The sequence below is a fragment of the Schistocerca americana genome, chromosome 4, assembly GCF_021461395.2.
Source record: "Schistocerca americana isolate TAMUIC-IGC-003095 chromosome 4, iqSchAmer2.1, whole genome shotgun sequence".
NCBI classification, from domain to species: Eukaryota; Metazoa; Arthropoda; class Insecta; order Orthoptera; family Acrididae; genus Schistocerca; species Schistocerca americana.
In genome coordinates this window covers 578,072,326-578,094,661 of record NC_060122.1, presented here as the reverse complement: position 1 = coordinate 578,094,661, position 22,336 = coordinate 578,072,326, and the positions used below count along the sequence as shown (strand labels likewise).

The 22,336-nt window shown below is 43.8% G+C and overlaps 1 protein-coding gene across 1 annotated transcript in view; it reads left to right on the top strand.

Annotated features, from left to right (window-relative positions):
• The window catches only part of LOC124613119 (nephrin-like), a 651,915-nt gene that overhangs the window by 585,587 nt on the left and 43,992 nt on the right, over window positions 1-22,336 (top strand). The window contains exons 7-8 of the mRNA XM_047141732.1: window positions 14,727-14,871; window positions 20,666-20,796. Of these exons, the coding sequence (XP_046997688.1) occupies window positions 14,727-14,871; window positions 20,666-20,796 (276 nt within the window). The remainder of the gene's footprint in view (window positions 1-14,726; window positions 14,872-20,665; window positions 20,797-22,336) is intronic.

Here is a 22,336-nt window from a genome sequence, read left to right as displayed (position 1 = left end):
CAGATCCTTTAGAAAGCGCATTGCATTGTTCATTCACGAACATGGACACACATTTGAACATCTAATGACAGAAACAACTATTGTTCGACTTAAAAAATTGTATCTTTTTGCTGTAACTCTTTGTGTAATAACACAATAAACTATGCTCATAGTTCAGCAGACAGCGTAACGTTCTTTATGGTGACCTACCGCAATAAATATTTCTGTCGCCTATTACTTCGTAACTTACAGAGGCTAACACGTTTAGTGAAACACCCTGTATGTATGTGTGTGTGTATTTGTGGGTGGAGGTTGGGGGAGGGACATTCGATGAGGATACATTGCGAGAAGGTTATTATAGCGAGACTGTCAAAGCCAACTTTGCATCAGCTACACATCCGGCAGTGGCCAGAGAGTGCACAGCTCTCTGACCGGAAGCCGCGCGGCGGGCGGCATTATTAACTGGCGCGGCGTGCCACTGCTTCCGGTTCATTCGGCGCGGCACCTGTCACCTGTCAGCGCGAGACCGCCCGCCGGCCCCGTAATTAGCGGTTATAATGTGCGCCAGGCTGAAAACTGTTTGCGCGCACTTGCCGCCGCCACGACCCATTAATTATTAGAGCGCGCGCTACCGGGATTAGGCGGGTACCCGTGGCGTCGGATTACGTCGCTGCTAGCGGTCCAATCATAGCGGCGGCTGCGGATTTCCGCAGTCACATGAGCAGACATGCGCTGCTGCGGGCGGCTCAACCTGCCCTTGTGACTGCAGCCTCTCACGGTGCGCGTGCCTCGCCGATCCTCTCATTCGTTTCATTAACCGCAGCAGAGCGAGGTACCCCAGATTTCAATCCAATTATGATTCAGTTTCTTCTTATGCACAAAAAACGCCGTGACGCTATGCACTTTCCTTCTTCACACGTTTGGTTTATTGTCAGATATGGAAACCATTACTTTACTCCATCGTCACTGATGAATCTACATCTACATCTACATTTATACTCCGCAAGCCATCCAACGGTGTGTGGCGGAAGGCACTTTACGTGCCACTGTCATTACGCCCCTTTCCTGTTCGCTCGAATCTCTCTAATTGTACATTCGTGATCTCCTCGGGAGGTATAAGTAGGGGAAAGCAATATATTCGATACCTCATCCAGAAACGCACGCTGTCGAAACCTGGACAGCAAGCTACACCGCGATGCAGAGAGCCTCTCTTGCAGAGTCTGCCACTTGAGTTTGCTAAACATCTCCGTAACGCTATCACGCTTCCCAAATAACCCTGTGACGAGACGGGCCGCTCTTCTTTGGATCTTCTCCATCTCCTCTGTCAACGCGACCTGGTACGAATCCCAGACTGATGAGCAATACCCAAACATGGGTGGAACGAGTGTTTTGTAAGCCACCTCCTTTGTTGATGGACTACATTTTCTAAGGACTCTCCCAATGAATCTCAACCTGGCACCCGCCTTACCAACAATTAATTTTATATGATCATTCCCCTTCAAATAGTTCCGTACGCATACTCCCAGATATTTTACAGAAGTAACTGCTACCTGTGTTTGTTCCGCTATCATATAATCATACAATAAAGGGTCCCTCTTTCTATGTATATGCAAAAAAAAAAAAAAAATGGTTCAAATGGCTCTGAGCACTATGGGAATTAACATCTATGGTCATCAGTCCCCTAGAACTTTTAACTACTTAAACCTAACTAACCTAAGGACGTCACACAACACCCAGTCATCACGAGGCAGAGAAAATACCTGACCGCCCCGGGAATCGAACCCGGGCGTGGGAAGCGAGAACGCTACCGCACGACCACGAGCTGCGGACTATGTGTTTGCAATACATTACATTTGTCTATTTTAACGGTCAGTTGCCATTCCCTGCACCAGGTGCCTATCCGTTGCAGATCTTCCTGCATTTCGCTGCAATTTTATAATGCTGCAACTTCTCTGTATACTACAGCATCATCCTCGAAAAGCCGCATGGAACTTCCGACACTATCTACTAGGTCATATATATATATTGTGAAAAGAAATGGTCCCATAACACTCCCCTGTGGCACGCGAGATGTTACTTTAACGTCTGTAGACGTCTCTCCATTGAGAACAACAAGCTGTGTTCTGTTTGCTAAAAATTCTTCAATCCAGGCACACAGCTGGTCTGATATTCCGTAGGCTCTTACTTTGTTTATCAGGCGACAGTGTGGAACTGTATCAAATACTAGTGTTATGCCGCTTATTCCAAAAATATCTTGTTGAAATCGGATGAATTACTGTCTTCAGAATTTAGCATGGACGGGGGGATCATAGAACAGAACAATTTCAAATGGTTCACATGGCTCTGAGCACTATGCGACTTAAATTCTGAGGTCATCAGTCGCCTAGAACGTAGAACTAATTAAACCTAACAAACCTAAGGACATCGCACACATCCATGCCCGAGGCAGGATTCGAACCTCCGTCCGTAGCGGTCGCTCGGTCCAGACTGTAGCGCCTAGAACCGCACGGCCACCCCGGCCGGCGAACATGTTCAAATTATTTATCATCACAAATAATGAAGATATAAGAGTCCTATTTGATGATAATGTTCTTCCCTCTCTATACATTCACTTGTTATGGTATGGGAACAGACAAGATCCCAGTGCACTATTCAGGTCGAGTTGCACCATACTGACATCTGAAAGCTGCAATTAATTTTGCATGCTCTTTCATTTAACCGGAGGATTACCCAGTAATTCCAGGGTAATAACGATGCAGAACACTATCGAAATGTTTTATTAGAAGAAATTAGATAACAGTGACTGTACGTATTCAGCTCTTGCTAACTTCATGTCATTACCTTTAACTGGGTGCAGATCATCCTTGTCTTGTCTATGCTTTCTGTGAGTGTGTGGGAATGTGAAGCACGCTGAATCCGGAACAGTGAGATCAGTGAACGCAACGAAAAAAGAAGTCCTCTGACATCAACCCGGGTGGGCAATGTCTGGTGTTGTATCCATGAAAATTAACAAGATGAGGCCAGGCGGTGGGGGGAGGGGTGTTGTGGGAGGGTGGGGGGGGGGGAAGTGTCAGCCATTGTGCGTTTTACATCTGAGGCCTCCTTTGTGCCCGAGCTGCAGCCTGGGAAGGGTCACTGTCAACAGATGATTAGCTTTCTCGTATTCCGAAGAGTACTTTCACGAAATAACGGTCTCACACATTTTAAAAAGAAGCATGGCTTGTAAAAATATGATGGTCTATCCTCGGACACAGCTGTTTTTACTTTCAGAGAACCTCTGATGTGAGGCTAGTGGCTGGGCGCGAAAACGCGTGATTGGTGAAAAACTTTGTGACGTCTCGGAGACGTATCAGAAGCGACAGTTTGCTGATAGTAGGGTGAATCGAAATATCATTGGGTTACATCATCACACGTTATCATGGCGGGAAATTTGTGCTCGAAGGATCCTCACCATTGGCCGGACGAGTGTTCGTGTTCTACTACTGGTGGGAATATCCTTTTTGGCGGAAAGAAATAGCAGTTCATGCATTTCAGCTAGGAAAATTGAAATTCGTTCGGAGATGAGGAAAATGTGCACATCTGTAGCACACCAAAAGTGGTGGTTTGCGCATCTTATGCACGTCAGCAGCGTTCGTTTGGAGAGAGAGTGCACCTCAGCACATGAGATGAGCAGGGTCCAGGATTGGTGCTGCCGGAAGCGCGGCTCTTGTCTCTGTAGCAGAGCCCCACATAGGACTGCAGCATTCTGCATGTCTGTTGGTAAATAATTATGATGAGCGTAATTGCCAGCATCGGCATCATAGGGGATCTCTTAGTCTACGTTTTCTCAAGTCACTGCGATCATCTGTCTCAAGTCCATCATTGCTTAAGTAGATATATAAGTTTCTCAATATGACTACGACGACAACAGTCACTGTATTCCTTTAGTTAAGATTTTGAAGCATAATTTGCAGAATGACATCAGTTTCAAAGGGGTATGTTTCTTGGTGGTTCAAGGAACGCCGAAAACCGATAAATCTACTGCTTAGAATTCACACAGAGAGACTGTAACTCAGTGAGTACTCTTCATGTTCTTATCGGTTTAAGATTTGTTTAATTGAATAAATTGCCGGGTTCCTCATAAGCTTTTTTCTGCTAACACCTTCCATTCACATCCGTTATATTTCTTTTTAATTCTCCGCTTTAGGAAGCATAGCTAGGACCATAAATAATAATAATAATAATAATAATAATTATTATTATTATTATTATTATTGGGTACACTAATTATATCTCGGGTCTTAAATGTGTGTCCAACCCTTAATTAATTTTCTAAGACAAGGTAATCGTTTTTATATGCACGTAGTTCTCCACAGCTTCTCCAGTAGCGAAGCAGTTGTCCAGGCAGGGACCAGCCTCCAGGAAGTTAGATGGCAATGAAGTACGAGCCTGTACTTGTTTTCCACTTAATAAGGCTCCTTTGACTACTTATACGCCCAGGGAAAGGCGAACATGTGATCGGCACGCTGGACTATGGGTCAACGACTGCCGCGTGTCATACTCTGGCGTGAGGTCGCCGACCCTCTTCTGAAGCAGCTATCATCGACGCAGCCAGGCGGCGAACCAATGACCCCTGACTTTAGCCATCAAGTCGCTTTCACTCTGCGACGTCCTCATGAGGCCACCTGGTGCGGATCCTGCCACTACTTCATGGTCCGAAGGATGAAGGGAGGTGCTCCCAGCTCAGCACCGCTGGGGTCTGACGCTGCTGGCCGCTGTGGCCCAGTCATTAGTGTGGTCCACCATTCGGACGTCGCTGCCGTCTGTCGCTAGGCAGGCCAGCGGCGTGCTTCGCTCCGGCAAGCGAGCCGTGACGCTATCACGCCATCTTGAATCAGCAACAGCCGGCTGCTTCGACTGCGCCGGCAGTCAAGGCCTTTCACTACCAGGCAGCCTCTTTGAGAAGGGCTCACAGTGGAGCGTCCCTCAAGCACGCCGGAGTGAAGGGTTCAGTGCGCATCGCCTTCATTCTGCATATTACAGCGGTACTGCACTTTGCTTATTTTTTGACAAGAATGAACCGCCTTTATTGTCTGCGCCCCCATCCACTTCCCGCTGAAAATCTCTCACCCACAACACTATTATGCACTCTTCAATGCGACACATTTTTCCCAGCGATAGATGGCTACGCAGGAAACGTTCCACCACGAAAAATGTACCCAACGGGATCGTTCGTTAAATTCAAGATACACTGGAACTGAAAAAATTCTTTAACAAAATGGTTCAAATGGCTCTGAGCACTATGGAACTTAACATCTGTGGTCATCAGTCCCCTAGAACTTAGAACTACTTAAACCTAACTAACCTAAGGACATCACACACATCAATGCCCGAGGCAGGATTCGAATCTGCGACCGTAGCAGTCGCGCGGTTCCGGACTGAGCGCCTAGAACCGCTAGACCACCGCGGCCGGCATTCTTTAACAATTGAAGAACAAGCCCATAGCGTACTTAATTAAAAATTGAACAAGAAATAATGGAATTTACTCTAGTTTTAGGTTTACGCATTTACGGAAAAAAACTATAAATGCCGACATGCATTGTAATTTTTCTGATAAAAAAAGGACTACCTTGCCTTTTAGAATCATATACCATAATTCAAATGTACAAACGGGAAATCGACTAAGATTATAATGGGCAATAAGGACAATTACTTATAAATGTATCCCATTAATACACTTCCTCTACTGGTAAAAGCCCCTTTAATTAGAACAAATTGGCCACTGCTAGATAATAAAACCTTTAAAAAATTTAACAATTTCAAGAAAAGGCCAATCAAGGCTGTTCAAAAATTTAAACTTGACGAGCGCTATATAATAAAATTTAAGGAGATTTAACAACGTGGACAACGGCCGTCCACAGCTCTGCAAAGCTTTATCCCAAGTGAATTGAGCTCTTAAACTCACATTAATGACAACACGAAATAAGATAATATCTCTTCTATAGAAGGAAAGTAAAACAAAAATACTATTATTATTGCTGCAGAAGCCCGTAACAAGGTTGCGTAACTTAATTCTCTGTGGCTTGAGGTGATCTAGGAGGCGGCAAACTCGGTGAAGACGATGTCGGCAGCCGATGCACGCAGGTGACCAGTCCACAGGAGAGCTATGGGGCCCTCAGCGTGTTTCACAACAGCCATAAGACTGAAACAAACTAAGGGGGCATCTAACTAAAAAAAATTGTTCAAAGGGCTCTGAGCACTATGGGACTTAACATCTGCGGTCATCAATTCCCTAGAACGTAGAACTACTTAATCCTAACTAACCTAAGGACATCACACCCATCCATGCCCGAGGCAAGATTCGAACCTGCGACCGTAGCGGTCGCGCGGTTCCAGACTGGAGCGCCTAGAACCGCTCGGCCACACCGGTCGGCTTGGGCACCTAATTCGCGGAACCACTAGCCTCTTCTACAATCTCGTAATTGAGTGTCGAGTCAGGAAAGGATTCCCTTAGCAGGCACTGCTGACAATTCTCCGCACAAGGAGCCTCCAATCATTTACGCAATTTTAAATATTGTTACCCTCTCAGGTTTACTGAAAAGAACCAACAGTACAATTACGAGGTATTGCAGCCCCTTGATTCTGCCTAGCACCGCGAGGCAAGGTAACGGAACAGGAAGCAAACGCAGACACTACCACCACTGGGTCGACGGATAGCACGGTAGTACCATAATCCAAAGGCCAAGCACCTAATGATTCATAGTCTCCAAAACTGCAGACTCTCCGTACATCCCCAAATTAAAGGAAAATGACTCGAATGTACAAATGAAATAAATTTTAGCGCTCAAGGAACACACAGGGTCAGCGTAGAATAAAGCGCACTCGGGAGTAATGTCGGAGAACCGCCATGTCAACAGACCTCGTGTCAAATACTAAAGGCGAGCGTGACCAAAACGGCGCCCTACACAGCGCATCACTCCCAGCCGAGCCGAGTCCAACTTGAGGCCGCTAACGACTCTGCGCTGACAGCTATCGCCGGCCCCTCACGGCGGCACGGCTGCGCCCCGTAGTAGGAAAGCTCTCTCTGTGGCGAGGAATCACTGGTTCTCTGGTCCGCACGACGAGATATTTGAAGAAGGAAACTGCCACGGCTCACTCGTTCTTCGTCATTCAGAATGCACTACCTAACATATGTGTCATATGATGGTTCATCGTTGCCGTACACTTCCAACAACCCAGAACGTATTTTTGCTGGGCGCTTCCCCTTCGCATGCAGGACACAGTTACTGCACTATATTCCACTTTATTGATATCCTCCGCCGTTTCGACCACAGTTCGCGGCACTCTGCGTTTCCGTGGAGCGGATATTTCTATCTCCCTCTCTCTTTCATTCTCTGTTCGTTGAGTCGATTCCGACTCTCCGCGTCCGTATGAACTAAAGCACGCCAATTTCTTCTGTTCTGCAGTTTCTTCCGCAGACGTTTCCGGTAGGAGTCCATTACTTCTGTGATGCAATCGATCCACTTCATCTTTTACCTCGCTCTTCTCATTGTGTCTCCGATCTTCCCCAGCGCTAACACCTCTTCCAGTGAATCATGTCTCCTCATAATTTCCCCAAAGTAGTTTAGTTATTGTTCCATTATCAGATCTCTCCAGGAGCAATCTGGTTTGATTCGCTATGATACTAAAGTATACATATTTTGGTTGTCCATAGAAGTTTAAAGAATGTCCTCCTACACCATATTTTACAGGGCATTTATTCTACGCTGTTCTGTATTTCGTATCGTCCAGGTCTCACGTCCGTATATCACAACTGTAATGTCCATAGCCCTTAATATACAGATCATTGTTGTTAAAATTATGTCGCTACTCCTTAAAACATTGTCAACGTTGCACTTTGCCTAATGCCAAGTAACAAGCATCTCTTGACCTCGTGGCTGTAGTCAGCATCAGCAGAAATCTGGGAGCCGACACAAATCATAGGAGCTGCCTCCATTGCTTCGCTTCCTATATGCCGTGGAGTGATACGTATGGCTCCCATAATTTTCTTTTTATTGACATTCAGCATAAGCCAGTCTACGCACTTTCTTCTTTCACTTTCACTAGAGAGTCTTTAGAGCTTCCTCACATTTTTGGCGTCAGTATTGTATCATCCGCATATCCAACGTTATCTATAAGCACCCCAGCTATTTTAATAATGTGCTCTGCTTACAGATTGAATAAACAAGGTAACAACACTCAGTCTTGCAGAATCTTGACCCATTTATTTGACCCATATATGATTCCCACTTTCAGTATACACCAGGTAAAAAGAAAGTGGTATTTTTATTTTTTGGAGGTGATAATTAAATCTTAACGTCTAATCCACGTGGAGCTGTCAACTACGAGACTGTACATTGTATCGCTAATTTAAATTATTTCCTTCTTTTGTATCTCAAAAAGTGGGAGACGTTGGGGGTGGGAGGATGCCCTATTTCACCTTCTAACGATCTGTTATCTGCATAAGGATGGAAGTCTTGGAGCTGTTTTAATATCGTTCAAGAAGGCAGAACTACCTGCTGGCCTTGGACCTCCACCTCCTATTATAACAAAGTCAGCCTTAATAATAAATAATAAGATTATGCTTTCAATGTGTTTTAGAGCTAGCTACGGGGATTTGGCAGGGACGGGGTGTTCGTTAGGGAGTCTGTTATAATCCCGACCTTGTGCCTTTTAACCGACGTCATTAATTAAAGGTAAAATGTGCACTACTTCACCAAACTCTTCCTTCGCTTCCAAACAAGTGGCGTAAAGATTTCCGGATACCCTTTCTAACGTACCCTCTTCAGTTAATACACGATTCATTTGAGCCATTTACCGCCCTTTGAGGTACTATTCAAAGTATACCCATCCCTTTTTACCGTTAGAAATTTAATGTGGTGAAATCCAATAAAGATAATATGTCTCCATTAAAATTGCAAGATGGGTCAACCAACTGTTAAAGTTCAGCAAACACAATAAATACAACCAGCAACGAAATTATACAGGATGTTGCAAAAATGTATGGTAAAACTTTCAGGTAACATTCCTCACACATAGAAGAATGATATATGTTTTATAAACATGGGTCCGGGAACGCTTTGTTTCCATGTCAGAGCTAACTTTCTACTTCTCGTCATCGCGTTTTAATCATGAGAACCACGCATAAAAAGAACTTACCAGCGTTACATGATACATTTTCTTATATGAAATGTTCAAAATACCCTTTTGGTTACAATATGAAAACGTCGTCAAATGAAATGTTCAAACCACCCTCCGTTAGTAAGGAGAGCTGCATCACTGAATCCCTGATGCGCTGATTTATCGATGGAGAACCACGTCATCAACAAAGATTTTCTGTCAACGTTGGTGCCGGCTCTGTTGGCGACTGTATGTTAGGGCCTCACGTTCTTCCACCCTGGGTCAACGGAGAAACTTACGATGCTTTCTGAGAGAGTACTTCACCTGTTCTGCTTCATGCATGACGGAGGTCTCCTGGTTTGTCTTAATCTTCGTAGATTCCGTGAGAGATGGATAGGGAGAGGTTCCCAGTCCCTACTGTGAGAGCATAGGAAAGCTCTGGTGTACATGAGCCCGGTATGAGATGTTTTGTTGAAGGCTGTGAAACAGTACGCTATCAGCCTTTGAGTGTTTTAATGCAACTTTTACTACCTAAAAGATGTAGGTCATACAGATAGGTATAATCCACTGCTTTTCATGAACAGAGACATACATAAATAAAAAATACATTTTTAGCTTGTGCTTAACATTGGAATAAACTTTCTGTTACATGGATCAGATAGGGGAACTCTGATTTACGAATCAAGGACATTGCCAAGTCAAGTATCTAACTTAGTTGTTCGCTGGTCCTATGTTTATGAAATTAATATCTGAGATACGACCTGGTTAAAACGTTACTTTTTTTATTTATTAATTTTTTTGCTGAATTATTTTTACTCTGTTCATTATTCAGACGTGAACTTTGCAAAATATTCACCGTTATACAGTGGGATTCCAAAATTTCATATCATACATTTACGCTTTGCAATATACAAAAGGCTCCGCTTAAGCTTTCAAATTATGGTTTAAAACTAGTAATGTTATGTTCACAGGAAACTGTCTTTCTGTCTGTAATCCACATTTTCTAATGTGAAAGTGTCTTAATGTGATCTGCATAAACAGATATTGAGCAATGTGTATTGCAACTGTAAAAAATAGAACATGTGCTTTAGAATATTTAGTTTATTTAGTTATGGGTCCATGGTGCGAACAGCCCGGTCGACAAGGTCTCACAGATTCTCTTAAACCCAGGGATTTTGCTGGCCAGGGAAGTACGGAAAACTCATCCTGGTGCTCTTAAAACCACCCACGTACGTTGCCAACTGTGTGACAGATTGCATTGTTCTGCTGGTAGATACCATCTGGGCGAGGAAAATCAAACAGCGTGTGTGTGTGGTGGTGGGGGGGGGGGGGGGGGGAGATACGTTCCCTAAGGACTGATGCACACTTTTGATCCATTTTGCCGTCTAGTATGACGAGATCAAGCAGGGAATGCCACGAAAACATCCCTCAGATCATAACGTTCCCTCCTATTTGTAGGACGTTTGTTTTCAGACGTTTCACGCCGTATGCACCAAAGGATGGAGAATAAAACGTGCTTCATCTGCAAAGACCACCTGTCGCCACTTACTGGAAGTCCAGTTGCTCTACTGGAGAGCAAATTCCACCCTTCGTCGCCGATGAACAGCGGTCAGCGTGAGTACACGAACGAGGCACCTACTGCGGAAGTCCGTTCGTAGCAACGTTCGCTGAACAGTCGTTGATAGACATCGCTGGTAGCCCTTTGTTTTATCTGGGTGGTCAGTTGCGCAACAGATGTACGCATGTTCTCCCGTACACGTCTAAGAAGCCGTCGTTCACCAATGTCACCTATGGCTCGTGTTGTGGTGTACCACTGTTGCCTCTGCGCTGGTTTTCAATTTTCGATAGCAACATTTTGCCAGGCACGGTATACTTTAAATACGACTGCACGCGAATACCTTACAAATCTAGCTGTTACGAAAATGCTTGCACCCCTCGCCCGAAAGCCAATGATCATGGCATTTTGAACATCCATTTTCACGTTACAATAACGACTGCACTTTTCCGCTCCCCCCTCCCCCCCTCCCCGCCCCCCCTTCTCCCCATACACCAATATTCCATCCAATTTACAAGCTGAGCACTGCGTGGCATTTTGAAAAGCAACTAAGCAACTATCATATTGGAGATTTGAGCTTAGTTCCCGTGCATGCAAAAAATAATAATGAATTAAGGATGTGTCCCCCACTATGTAAGTACATAAATTTTTGTTTTGCTTTAACACCCAAACATGTTTCACTACATTTGTGGCTTCCTAAGTGTTTGTTTTTCTTTTATTTCACTTGTATTTCACATTGTGTGTGTCCTGTGGCTTCCAGACGAAATTAGCGACATATATAACTTAGTGCACCATGTCATCACTGTATTATTTGGCTAGTCCTCAGCTGTGATAAGTTTGTTTTTGGGTGCCAAACGTATTTTTGTTGTTTTTGTGTAGGTGGAGGGACCTTTTCTCCCACTCAGTTTCTAAATACTGCGTCTTGCTACGTTGCAGTGACATTCACAGCAAAAAATGGCTCTGAGCACTATGGGACTTCTGAGGTCATCAGTCCCCTAGAACTTAGAACTACTTGAACCTAACTAATCTAAGGACATCACACACATCCATGCCCGAGGCAGGATTCGAACCTGGGACCGTAGCGGTCGCGCGGTTCCGGACAGAAGCGCCTAGAAACGCTCGGCCACTTCGGCCGGCCATTGACAGCACAAAGTAATGTTTCACGTTTGGAACACGAAACAAACCTTTCACAGCTCAGGATTAGCAAAGTATTACAGTGGTGACATGATGCACTGTTTAGGACCTGTGGCTGATTTCGTTTGCCAGATACAGGACCCACACATGTAAAATAAAATAAAAATACGTGAAAAAACTTACTGAGGATGCCACAACTGTGATGAAACGTATTTGCATATTAAAGCAAAACAACAGTTTATGTACTTGAAAATTATTAATTATTAAATCCAACAATTCTGTATCTTACAAAACCAAAAAGTCCAACTCTCTCTGTCTTTGAGAGTATCTACAGAACGATGGACGATTTTTGTATGTAATATGACAGCCAATAGTACGTCGTTAAATACCAGCCCCGTCAGCTATGTATTATGTGTGGTTACAATGATTATGGTTGTCATATTTTGGATAAATCTTAAGTCCAATACTTTGTTCGTTATAATAATGCTTGCCATATTCTACTGCTGACATATTTCAGTAGATAGTATCTTTCTCCGGATCATTTCACTCACAGACTCCATTTGAGTGACCTGCAGTTTCTTTCACTATATGGGGTCGTCTGAATGGTCGAGACATACTCCAAAATTACTTCCAGTTCACACGTCTACTTTTGCAACGTTGCTGTAATATCAGTTATTTAGTCATCGACATACACGAAACAATAAACAATGAAATTTAATATTTTGAAACAGGTGATGTGAAAAAGATATCGTGATAGTATCTGGTGGAGAGATTATAACTCTCTTCCTAAAAATTGAGTTTCCTTCAGTTGGCAACTAAAAATTGAAAGATCGCTGAGTGAAGGTTAGAAACCTTTTTATGGTGAGGCAGAGGGGAGGTGATGCGAACGATTCGCGACGGCGGGTTGTCTGCATGTTGTTAACCGGTAACAGCGGTTTCTGCTCCTAATCTAACCTTATCACATGTCTGCCCGCTCCTGCATTGCTCTGGCTTTTAGTACAGACGCTGACATAATGGAACTGCGTGACTTAGCCGTTAGGTCCGACTCCCTCAATCAAGCGTACCGCAGCACCCCCCGGTCAGAAAGCCAGCGCAAGCTTACTGATGGTCCGGTTTGCACGGTTAACGCCCACCGGCCGCCGGCTCGCGGAATGGGGTGCGGCTACGCGCCGCCGGGGACATGCAGCCTTTCCTTCGGCTAACCCCTCTCCATCCCCAACCAACAGACCGGGATTTATGGCTCAATTACCAGCGGGATTATCTTGGCGTGGGATCACACTCCCCGCCTCATTTATTTTCCCGCAACTGATATCACTGGCAAAATATACCACTGCCATTTAGGAGGAAAATAAATTGCACATTATATCTGTGATCGTGGTGACAAATCAAAATGTAATAACGGTTTTTCTCTCCCTTTCCGAATTTAAAGAAATAATCTAAACTCTCTTTTTTTGACGTGCTGGCGGATTACTCCCGAATCTAAAACGGTGCTGAATAAAGTAAGATTTAAAGTAACCTACGACGTGCATTTTACTGCGTGCAGATTACGGGCGTGGAATTCGCTTAGGGGCCCGACCTGGAAAATTGGACTGAAATTTAAAGCGTTGAATTTAATCTCGCAACTGAGATTAATGACGCGGCGTAAAATCTCAGCTGCTTCGGCGTGTCCACGTAGAAACACCTGATGAAAAATTAATGCACTGCTTTCGGACCAAGTTACGAAACAGCCATAGAAGCTCTGTATATATATATTGGCGTATATACATTAATTGTAAATATTACGATTTTCGGTAAGGCGACATTTTTGATATACAGAAATAAGTGTACTTTGATTCTATGTGTCGTGTAGGAAGAAGAGTATTTTTTATAAATTAGCTGGGAGTTTGTTGGATTATAGCTCACTCAGATGGTACGTTGACTAAAATTGACATTTCTATTGAATAATGTTGTGTTTTGCTTATTGTTTTATGTAAATCAATTCTGTTTCTGCAATTTCCTTGTAATTTAGCACTGAAGTTGGCAATTTATAGCCTACATTTGGACTTACAGGAATAATAAAAAAACTCAATGGGAATGCGACTGATTGCAGTGTTCCTATCCTTCCGCATAATTCTGCAGAACTACGTTCATCGCAAGGACGTTCACAGTCACAGAAACTATAGGATGTCAAATTGCTCAAATTTACAAACATATTTACATTTAACGACAATTGATCCGTTTGGCCCTCCATACGGTGTGGTATCTCAGCCAACTTGAGGCTACATCTACATCTACATCTACATTTATACTCCGCAAGCCACCCAACGGTGTGTGGCGGAGGGCACTTTACGTGCCACTTTCATTACCTCCCTTTCCTGTTCCAGCCGCGTATGGTTCGCGGGAAGAACGACTGTCTGAAAGCCTCCGTGTTCGCTCTAATCTCTCTAATTTTACATTCGTGATCTCCTCGGGAGGTATAAGTAGGGGGAAGCAATATATTCGATACCCCATCCAGAAACGCACCCTCTCGAAACCTGGCGAGCGAGCTACACCGCGATGCAGAGCGCCTCTCTTGCAGAGTCTGCCACTTGAGTTTATTAAACATCTCCGTAACGCTATCACGGTTACCAAATAACCCTGTGACGAAACGCGCCGCTCATCTTTGGATCTTCTCTATCTCCTCCGTCAAACCGATCTGGTACGGATCCCACATTGATGAGCAATACTCAAGTATAGGTCGAACGAGTGTACATAGACTAAAGCTTGGCCGTTTATTGCTTAACAACTCCGAATTTTCGGGAAGCGTATAAATGCCATATTTCCTGCTGCGCAAACTCTCAAATTGCTCTACAGGCTCTCTGTTGCTAGACCACTCTGAACGGAAGCAGATCAGCAAGCAGTGCCAATATGTCTCACAGTTCTTCAACTGCCTGCGTTGCAGACTAGCCCCGACGGTAACACGACGACCAGCACGCTGACGTTCGTGCCGTCCATGGAGGACAGCGGGAAGCTGCTGACGTGCCGCGCCAGCACGCCTCTCATCCCGGACAGCACTCTGGAGGACTCCTGGAAGCTCGACATCTATCGTGAGTCCACCTATTTTCCTCTGAAAGAACAAGAACTTTTCAGTATTCAACATTAAAATCTTAGACGTGAAGGTACTTCCAGAATATATTTTTCGCTCTGCAGCGTTGTGTTCGTTGATTTGAAACTTCCTGACGTGTTAAAACTGCATGCCAGACCGGGACTCGAACCTGGAACCTCACTTTTCTCGGGCAATGTTGTTTCCTCCTGCGTTGTTCTGGCAGACTCACCACCCGCCTCACAATGCTCTGAGAGCGTTGTCCCCGAAATGCAAGGTTCTGGATTCTGTCTACGGTCCGGCACCAGTGTTGCCACAAGTTTCCCCAAGTGATATACCCTGATATATCCCTGATTTCCAGACACGTTTTAGCATTTTTTCCTGAAAAATTCTGAGAGAGCAACTGTAAGTTAAGACGTAAGTTGACAATCTCTCTTTGCAGATACGGTATAAGAAACTGTAGGGCAAAGGGGAAAGGGAAATATCTATAAAAAAAAATTATAAAAAATAAAAACTTGCAAGCAGATGACGTTTCCTGAAGTGACCAAAAATCTTAAGTACTAACATCGACATCTTTTGTAATGAACTGTTTTTAGATGGAGAAAGCGAGCCAAATGGTTTATGTCTTTCATTAACACTGCTGATCGTCATTTCAATAAAACGAAATAGATCTGTTGACAAAGATACGCATTTGCTTGGAGTCGCAAGACAGATTTAAAACACCTTCACTGATTTCAGAAATAACCTCAGAAAAAAAAGTAGGCCTCTTGAAAGGAGTGTATAAGGTGGGGAAGAATTGTGTAAATTAACACTGTAGATGAACGCCAATAAAATGTTTGTTCTCCTGTGTTCGTTATCGTCCGTTATTACCCACTGTGTTGTATCTATTACTTTACATGTATTACGCGATTTTTCTTTTGCAAAATATATGAGTACATTGCGTACAAACCGCCATCAACTGACATAATTTCCTTCTTCTTATCGCCCATACCATAAACTACTCTTGAAGTGCCAAATAAAATGTCTATAAAATGCCACACTGTACAACGTAAGTGCGGCGAGACAGCTGTTTGCTGAAATGTAGCTGACATGGCCTCTCATCTGCTCAGGAGCACTGCAGTCCTGGGTCCATGGATAAACCATGAAAATCCGCTGCATTACGCGACATACAAACAGACCCGGCCTTCGGGCAGATCAACGAGACGAGATCCGACGGGCAGGGCCCGCACATTAGTGGGAACCCAATGGCTTCGGATCTACAGGCCTGAACCATTACAGATACCTGCACAAATGGTCTGCGTTTTTGGCGCGTCGCGGAAATCCGCTCATGTTGCGCAGCTATCACGAGCCACAGACAGCATGTTGACGAAAGGAGGCCACGGTCAACAATCCATGCAGCAGATAATTTGTTCAAATACTCTGAGAATCTATAATAATGAGAATGGGTAGCGACTCACCGTAAAGATAATTGCTGAGCCGCAGACAGGCACGTAAAAAAGACAATCAAACTCTCACAACTAAATTTTCTGCCATAGCTTTTGGCAGAAAACGAGAGGACACAAACATTTATACAATCACTCAGATACAACGTATGCGCACATGACAACCGTCTCCGGCCGCAGCATCTATAGTCTCTGAGAATCAGATCCAAACAAACCAATCTTCATAACGACCTGCCCCTCATCTCCAGCTGCTAGGCTAGTGGCAAGAAGTGAAGGCAGTACTGCCTACAAGCTGAAGGGCCCGCTAGAAAGGGGAGAAGCAGTAGGAATGAGCGAGTAGGAAAGTGGCACACGTTCTCAGCTGCACCCAGCCAGTGACGATGCATATCACCACAGTAAACAAACCATTTCATCTACTGACACAAAAACGAGATTTTTCCAGTATTGTTTACAAATTTCCCTGAAAATCCCTGATTTCCAGAACCTGTGGCAACCCTGAGTACTCAGATATAATCAGCTACAAAAATTTCCTAAGGGTATCGCTCCATTGACAGAGTTATTATTGCGTAACTTGATCGCGACCCTAGCCTCTGTCTGTAATGCACAATGTTTCCGCCACAATGTGGTGGCGATGTGTGTGTGTGTGTGTGTGTGTGTGTGTGTGTGTGTGTGTGTGAGTCCTTGTCTGTGATACGTAAATATGACCCATAATAAGAAGCAATACGGCATTATGTTCTTTAAAAAGGCAACAAATTCCTTAAGTGAGTAATCAGTGATAATGAATAAAGGTACCTAGACAGTTTAATATACTGATATGTCCTATGCATACCCTGTTTGATCAAGAGAATGCAAAGAGGAATTGACCACTTACGAGGGGCGGACCCGACACTATGAAATGAAGTGCAGAGTACTGTGTTGTCTGGTGAGAAGCAGTAATAACAAAATGGGTTGGAGTACTTCCTGAGTCAGAAAGTGAACTAGTTATTGGATGCGACCTGAGTATCAAATCCACAGGGTGTGTAAATAAACTTACAAAACTGGTCTCAGAATACAAAATTTATTGAATACTTTGATACATGGGACTAAAATTCTTCAAAATAGGGCCATTAAGAATCCACACACCACTGACAACGAGATTGGTAAGCTCCCTGGAACTCCTTAACCGGAATGCTGTTCAGAACCCTCGTCGGAGCCTTTTGGAGCGCTGCGACACTGTCAAACGGCTTCCCTTTTAGGTCTCTCTTCATCTGGGGAACAAAAAGAAGTCACTGGGGACGGGGTCGGAGCTATAGGGTGGCTGCGGCAGCGTTGCTACATTGAACCGGGTCAAAACTTCACTGACGGTGAAGCAGGTGTGAACGGTGGCAATGTCATGGTAGAGCACCCAGTCGTCTTTCTTCTCCGGGTGGACTCCATCCCTTACACAGTGGACCACTCCAGTATAATACTGACCATAGACAGTCTGTCCAGCAGGCACAAACTCTTTGCGGATCATTCCTTTTGCGTCAATGAAAGCAATGAGCATGCTTTTCACACGTGACTTGCTCATGCTCATGCGGGCTTTCTTCGACTTTGGTGATGCGAAGGTGTGACACTCAAGCTTTGCCTCTTCGACTCTGGATCGTATTCGAAGACCCAGGTCTCATCACCAGTGACCCCTTTGTCCAAAAAATCAGGTACGGTTTGTAAACGTTCCAGCATTTCCTGCGAAACAGCCAGGGGCCGCTCCTTCTGTTCATCGGAGCGGGACAAGTTTCGCGCACACTTTTCACATAATTAGATCTTCAGTCACTAGCTGAAACACACTTTGGTGATTCAAACCATCATCTGCAATCATTCTGATGCTGAGACGTCGATCACTGTTTAAAACTTGATGCACTTTGCCCAGATTTTCGTCAGTTCTGCTCGCTGAAGGTCTTCCAGAGCAGTCATCGTTCTCCAAGTCTTCGCGGCCATCTTTGAACTTCTTGTGCGACGTGAAAACCATGGCACATGACGTAGAGTATTCTTTATAGGCCTCTTGAATCATTTGGAACGTTTCCGTATCAGTCTTGTTAAGTTTTACACAAAATTTGGTCGAACGCTCCAAGAGGCGCTGCGTTTTGGACACTCTTATTTCTTGACGACGTTCCGAAACAGACACACCCTGCACTCGCGTTGTTTTCACCCCAGTGTTTCGCCGGCGAATACCGATGCGTGGCTCGCTTAACGAACAACCCGCACCCCTGGCGCAGGTGGTGAGGCCGATCTGTGCGCGCACCGCTACTCGAGAAAAAGTCAGTCTTGAAACTTTATTTTCACACCCTGTATCATGGATATTCCAACACTTCAGGAAACACGAAAGAACAGTTACATCAAAGCCAAGACCTAATGAACTGATGGACAGGAACTGCCTACCACTGCAGAGTGTGCCTGTAAGAATTCGCATGAAACCAGCAGAAGGAATCACTCGTGAATTCCAAAGCGCTATCAGCTAGCACAGTTACTGTGCGTAGGGAGTTAAAAACAATGCGGTAAAATGCTCGAGCAGCTCCACATAAGTACACGTTTCTGCAGTCAATGATAAGCTACGTATGAGTTGGTTTTCACAGCACTGTGTGCTGTGTATACCAGAGTAATTCTAGACGTTGATTGTATTTGCGTGACAAAGCACCCTGTCATTAAGCAGAATTTGTGTAATAATGGTTTGTGGACAATAACTTTCCTGAACTGGACTGGTCTACCAGAGTCCCGACCTGAACCCAGTGCAACACCTTTGGTGTGAGTTAGAACCTTGACGTCACTCCAGACTCCAGCATTCGACATCACCAACTTCTCCGGTTTCACCTTTTTAGATGAAATGGGTTGTTTCCATTCCTTCACAGACATTCAGACACATCATTGACACTAGCCGTCCCCCTGTACTCCCCCCCTCCCCCCCCAACAGAGTTGAAGATGTCGTAAAGGCGAAGGATGGACACCACCCATCCCCAGTACATTCGATCATAGAATGTACATTACCGGTTGATAAAAGTAAAAAACTCATGCAGAACAAAATTCATTGTCAACTGCAATAAATCTTATGCATAAGCGGGGCTAGAGCTGGCTTTAAGCTTAGTTTTTGTTTTCCAAGATTTAGTGGACGAGGTTTTTACTTTTGTCGACTAGTAATGTATCTACGGATGTTCCCATGTTACTTTAATCGTAATTACAGGGATGGTGATTCAGTTAAGAGAAAGGCGACTGTAGCAATATTGGAGATTAATACTCTAGGGGAACGGCACGTTTCTCTGCATTTAGGGTAACCTTTGCTGAATGGCGTAGCAAAAGGCTTTTCTTTTTTAAGTGTCGTGCCCGATGTCCAGTTTAGAATCAGCGGTAACAGTGGACAGCAGCTACGAAAGATTTACAAGAATGTAGAAATCGCAGAATAACGCCTTTTTATTCTCCCCTGTGTGTATTACATAAAGGGAGAATCCTTCAGAGCAACCTGAATTATTTAAGGTTTTTGAAAATGATTGGTTTCCTCGAAACTAAATACAAGCTCACATACGCTTCCATAAGCAGAAGGTTCTAGCTCTCCACTGCAAAACACTCGTGGACACGTAGCAACTTTATTTAATACTGTGGATCTTGTTAACCATTAGAGCGCCAGTATAAAATCATGTTAGCCCGGGAAAGTAGCGTACATTATTGAACAGTGCGTTAATCGTGTGGTGAACATTAAACAGTGTCGGAATGCATATTCGTAGATCTCATTCAGAGAAAGCTATCAATAAAATGTTTCACGATGCTTGGGCGGTGGAAATACGAACTTTTTTTTGTCAAGGTAGTGGTTCCTCTGACACGAGAGAGGAAACTATAGACATTCTACATTGTATGATAACGCAGCGGTTTCGTCATGGTATTCCATAAGAAATTGTGAGAGCAGCGTCCAGAGTTCGGAAGGAACACAGAGCTGAGAAATGACTCCTTCTGCACCACGGTACAGGAATCGTCGTTTCTCCAACACATTTTTCATGTTTTATTGGGTACAAATATTTACAATTCCTTGTCCATCATGTGGAGGATTTTGGTACGGGTTCTACGATTGCAGCATTTGTTCTGAATAGAATGTCAGCACCAATTGCACTTGATAAAGCAAAAAGAAAAGTGCAACTTGTGCAGATACTGTTTTCAAAATATTTACATGTCTTATTAGTTATGAACAACATAGATCAGAGGTGTTCAAGGTAGTTTGTGGAGGAAATCTTAAATATTATTTAACTATTATCAATTGTTTTACTCTGTTATTACACACTAAACTTAGTTTTATCACACGCACATACAAATACCTACCTAAGAAACAATTTCTCATTCATGCAACGTAATTTTTAGATGTTCCCATCGTGACTCTAGAGCTGGGAAGCAACTTGAACGCCACCAACATCAAGGAGGGATCGGATGTTTACTTCGAGTGCAACATCAAGTCTAACCCGTGGGTCTACCGAATAAGTTGGCGACACAACGTAAGTATGACAAAGCTCCACTTCTTTTCCGACTAAATGGTATGTTTTCATATAACGAGTCTTCTGAAATCAGCCGTCATATGTACAATGCGCGGCTACTACCAGTAAATGTTGTAGTGAACTGTTCTGTAGTGTACGCACATAGCTAAGTGTTGATCAAAATGTATATCCAAAACCATTTTAAGCTCGTGCATTGATTGTTATCCATACGATATTAATAGGCCAGTAAGAGTGAGTAGAAACAATATCAATAACGCATAGATCAATAACCTGTTTATCTAAGAGGAAATCTATGTATTACTTTTATGATATTCTCGCTGCTGGTTGGCGTATTTTCATAGTGCACGTATTTGACTTCCGGCTATATAGCTATGCAACCTGTTATCAGGTACAGTGGACTGACGAACTGCTCCATAACTATCCTGTGTACGTCTTGCAGTCGACTATAGTCTACAGTTCGCAATAAATTGGGTGGTTTGTGATGCGAACCAGTTCTGTAACGATATTGACATTATGATGCGTCCCAGTAAACAAGAGACATGCTGCTTGTTTACGACATTGTTGGTAATAACGTCGGAGTTTCTGCACGACTGTGCGTGTGTAAAGAATGTCCAACAGGAGTTATTCGCGCCTTTAGAATTTAACAGCCACTCAGAGGTTGCCAAGAGAAACAAGAAAAGACCACGCACGTACCCTGTATTTCTGTTGGATATTACAGAAGTAAAGCATTGTTTTGTCACAATATATTGTACTTTCGTTAGAGTTACGTGTTTCGGAGAGCCTACCGTACATATAGTACGCCTCCTTTATGCTCTGTCAATTATCGTGTAAGTTACTTGTAAGCGGTGTCACATGTCAAATACTGATACAGGCCGTCAGCTCTCGCTTCGAAAAACTTGCCTTTGAATAGGTCTTACCCAGAACCGTTGACAGGCTTTTGCCATGTGACGAAAACCATGATAAAGTCTGGAGCTGTCCCCACTACCAGTAACTACATCCCTACCATTCTACAGAGATGCTGGGTAAAACAAGTGGACAACTTCCCATGGTCAGTAAAATTTGCGAACTGTATCTTCAGCCCTGAATGCTCTGTCACATTTCCCAATTTTGGTGCTATCGCTGAATATACATTTTTTCTCATATATGTTCTTCAAATTATAGCGGGTAGGTTACAATGTGGGTTTGACACGTAATGATGATGCAGAATGCAAAAGAATGGATATTAAAATCATTTTGATGCGAATGCGAGGCATCGTCTGGAAGCCACTGACATTGATGAACCTGTACCATGATCTCTGGGCTGTCTCCTATGACATACTTTGAAGATCAGTGTGCATGTTATTATTGAAACATGAGACGAGGACCACATCGAGCTAGTCCACACTGCGATTGAAATAACCTACAACAGCGCTTACATTCATAACCTAAAATATCGTGAGCACTTCCCACCGCTAGAATGAGTGCCACCTAGTGGTGGTGTAGGCACGTGATGTGATAAGGAAATAATATAAGGAGAGCAGAGATGAATGACAGATTGCTA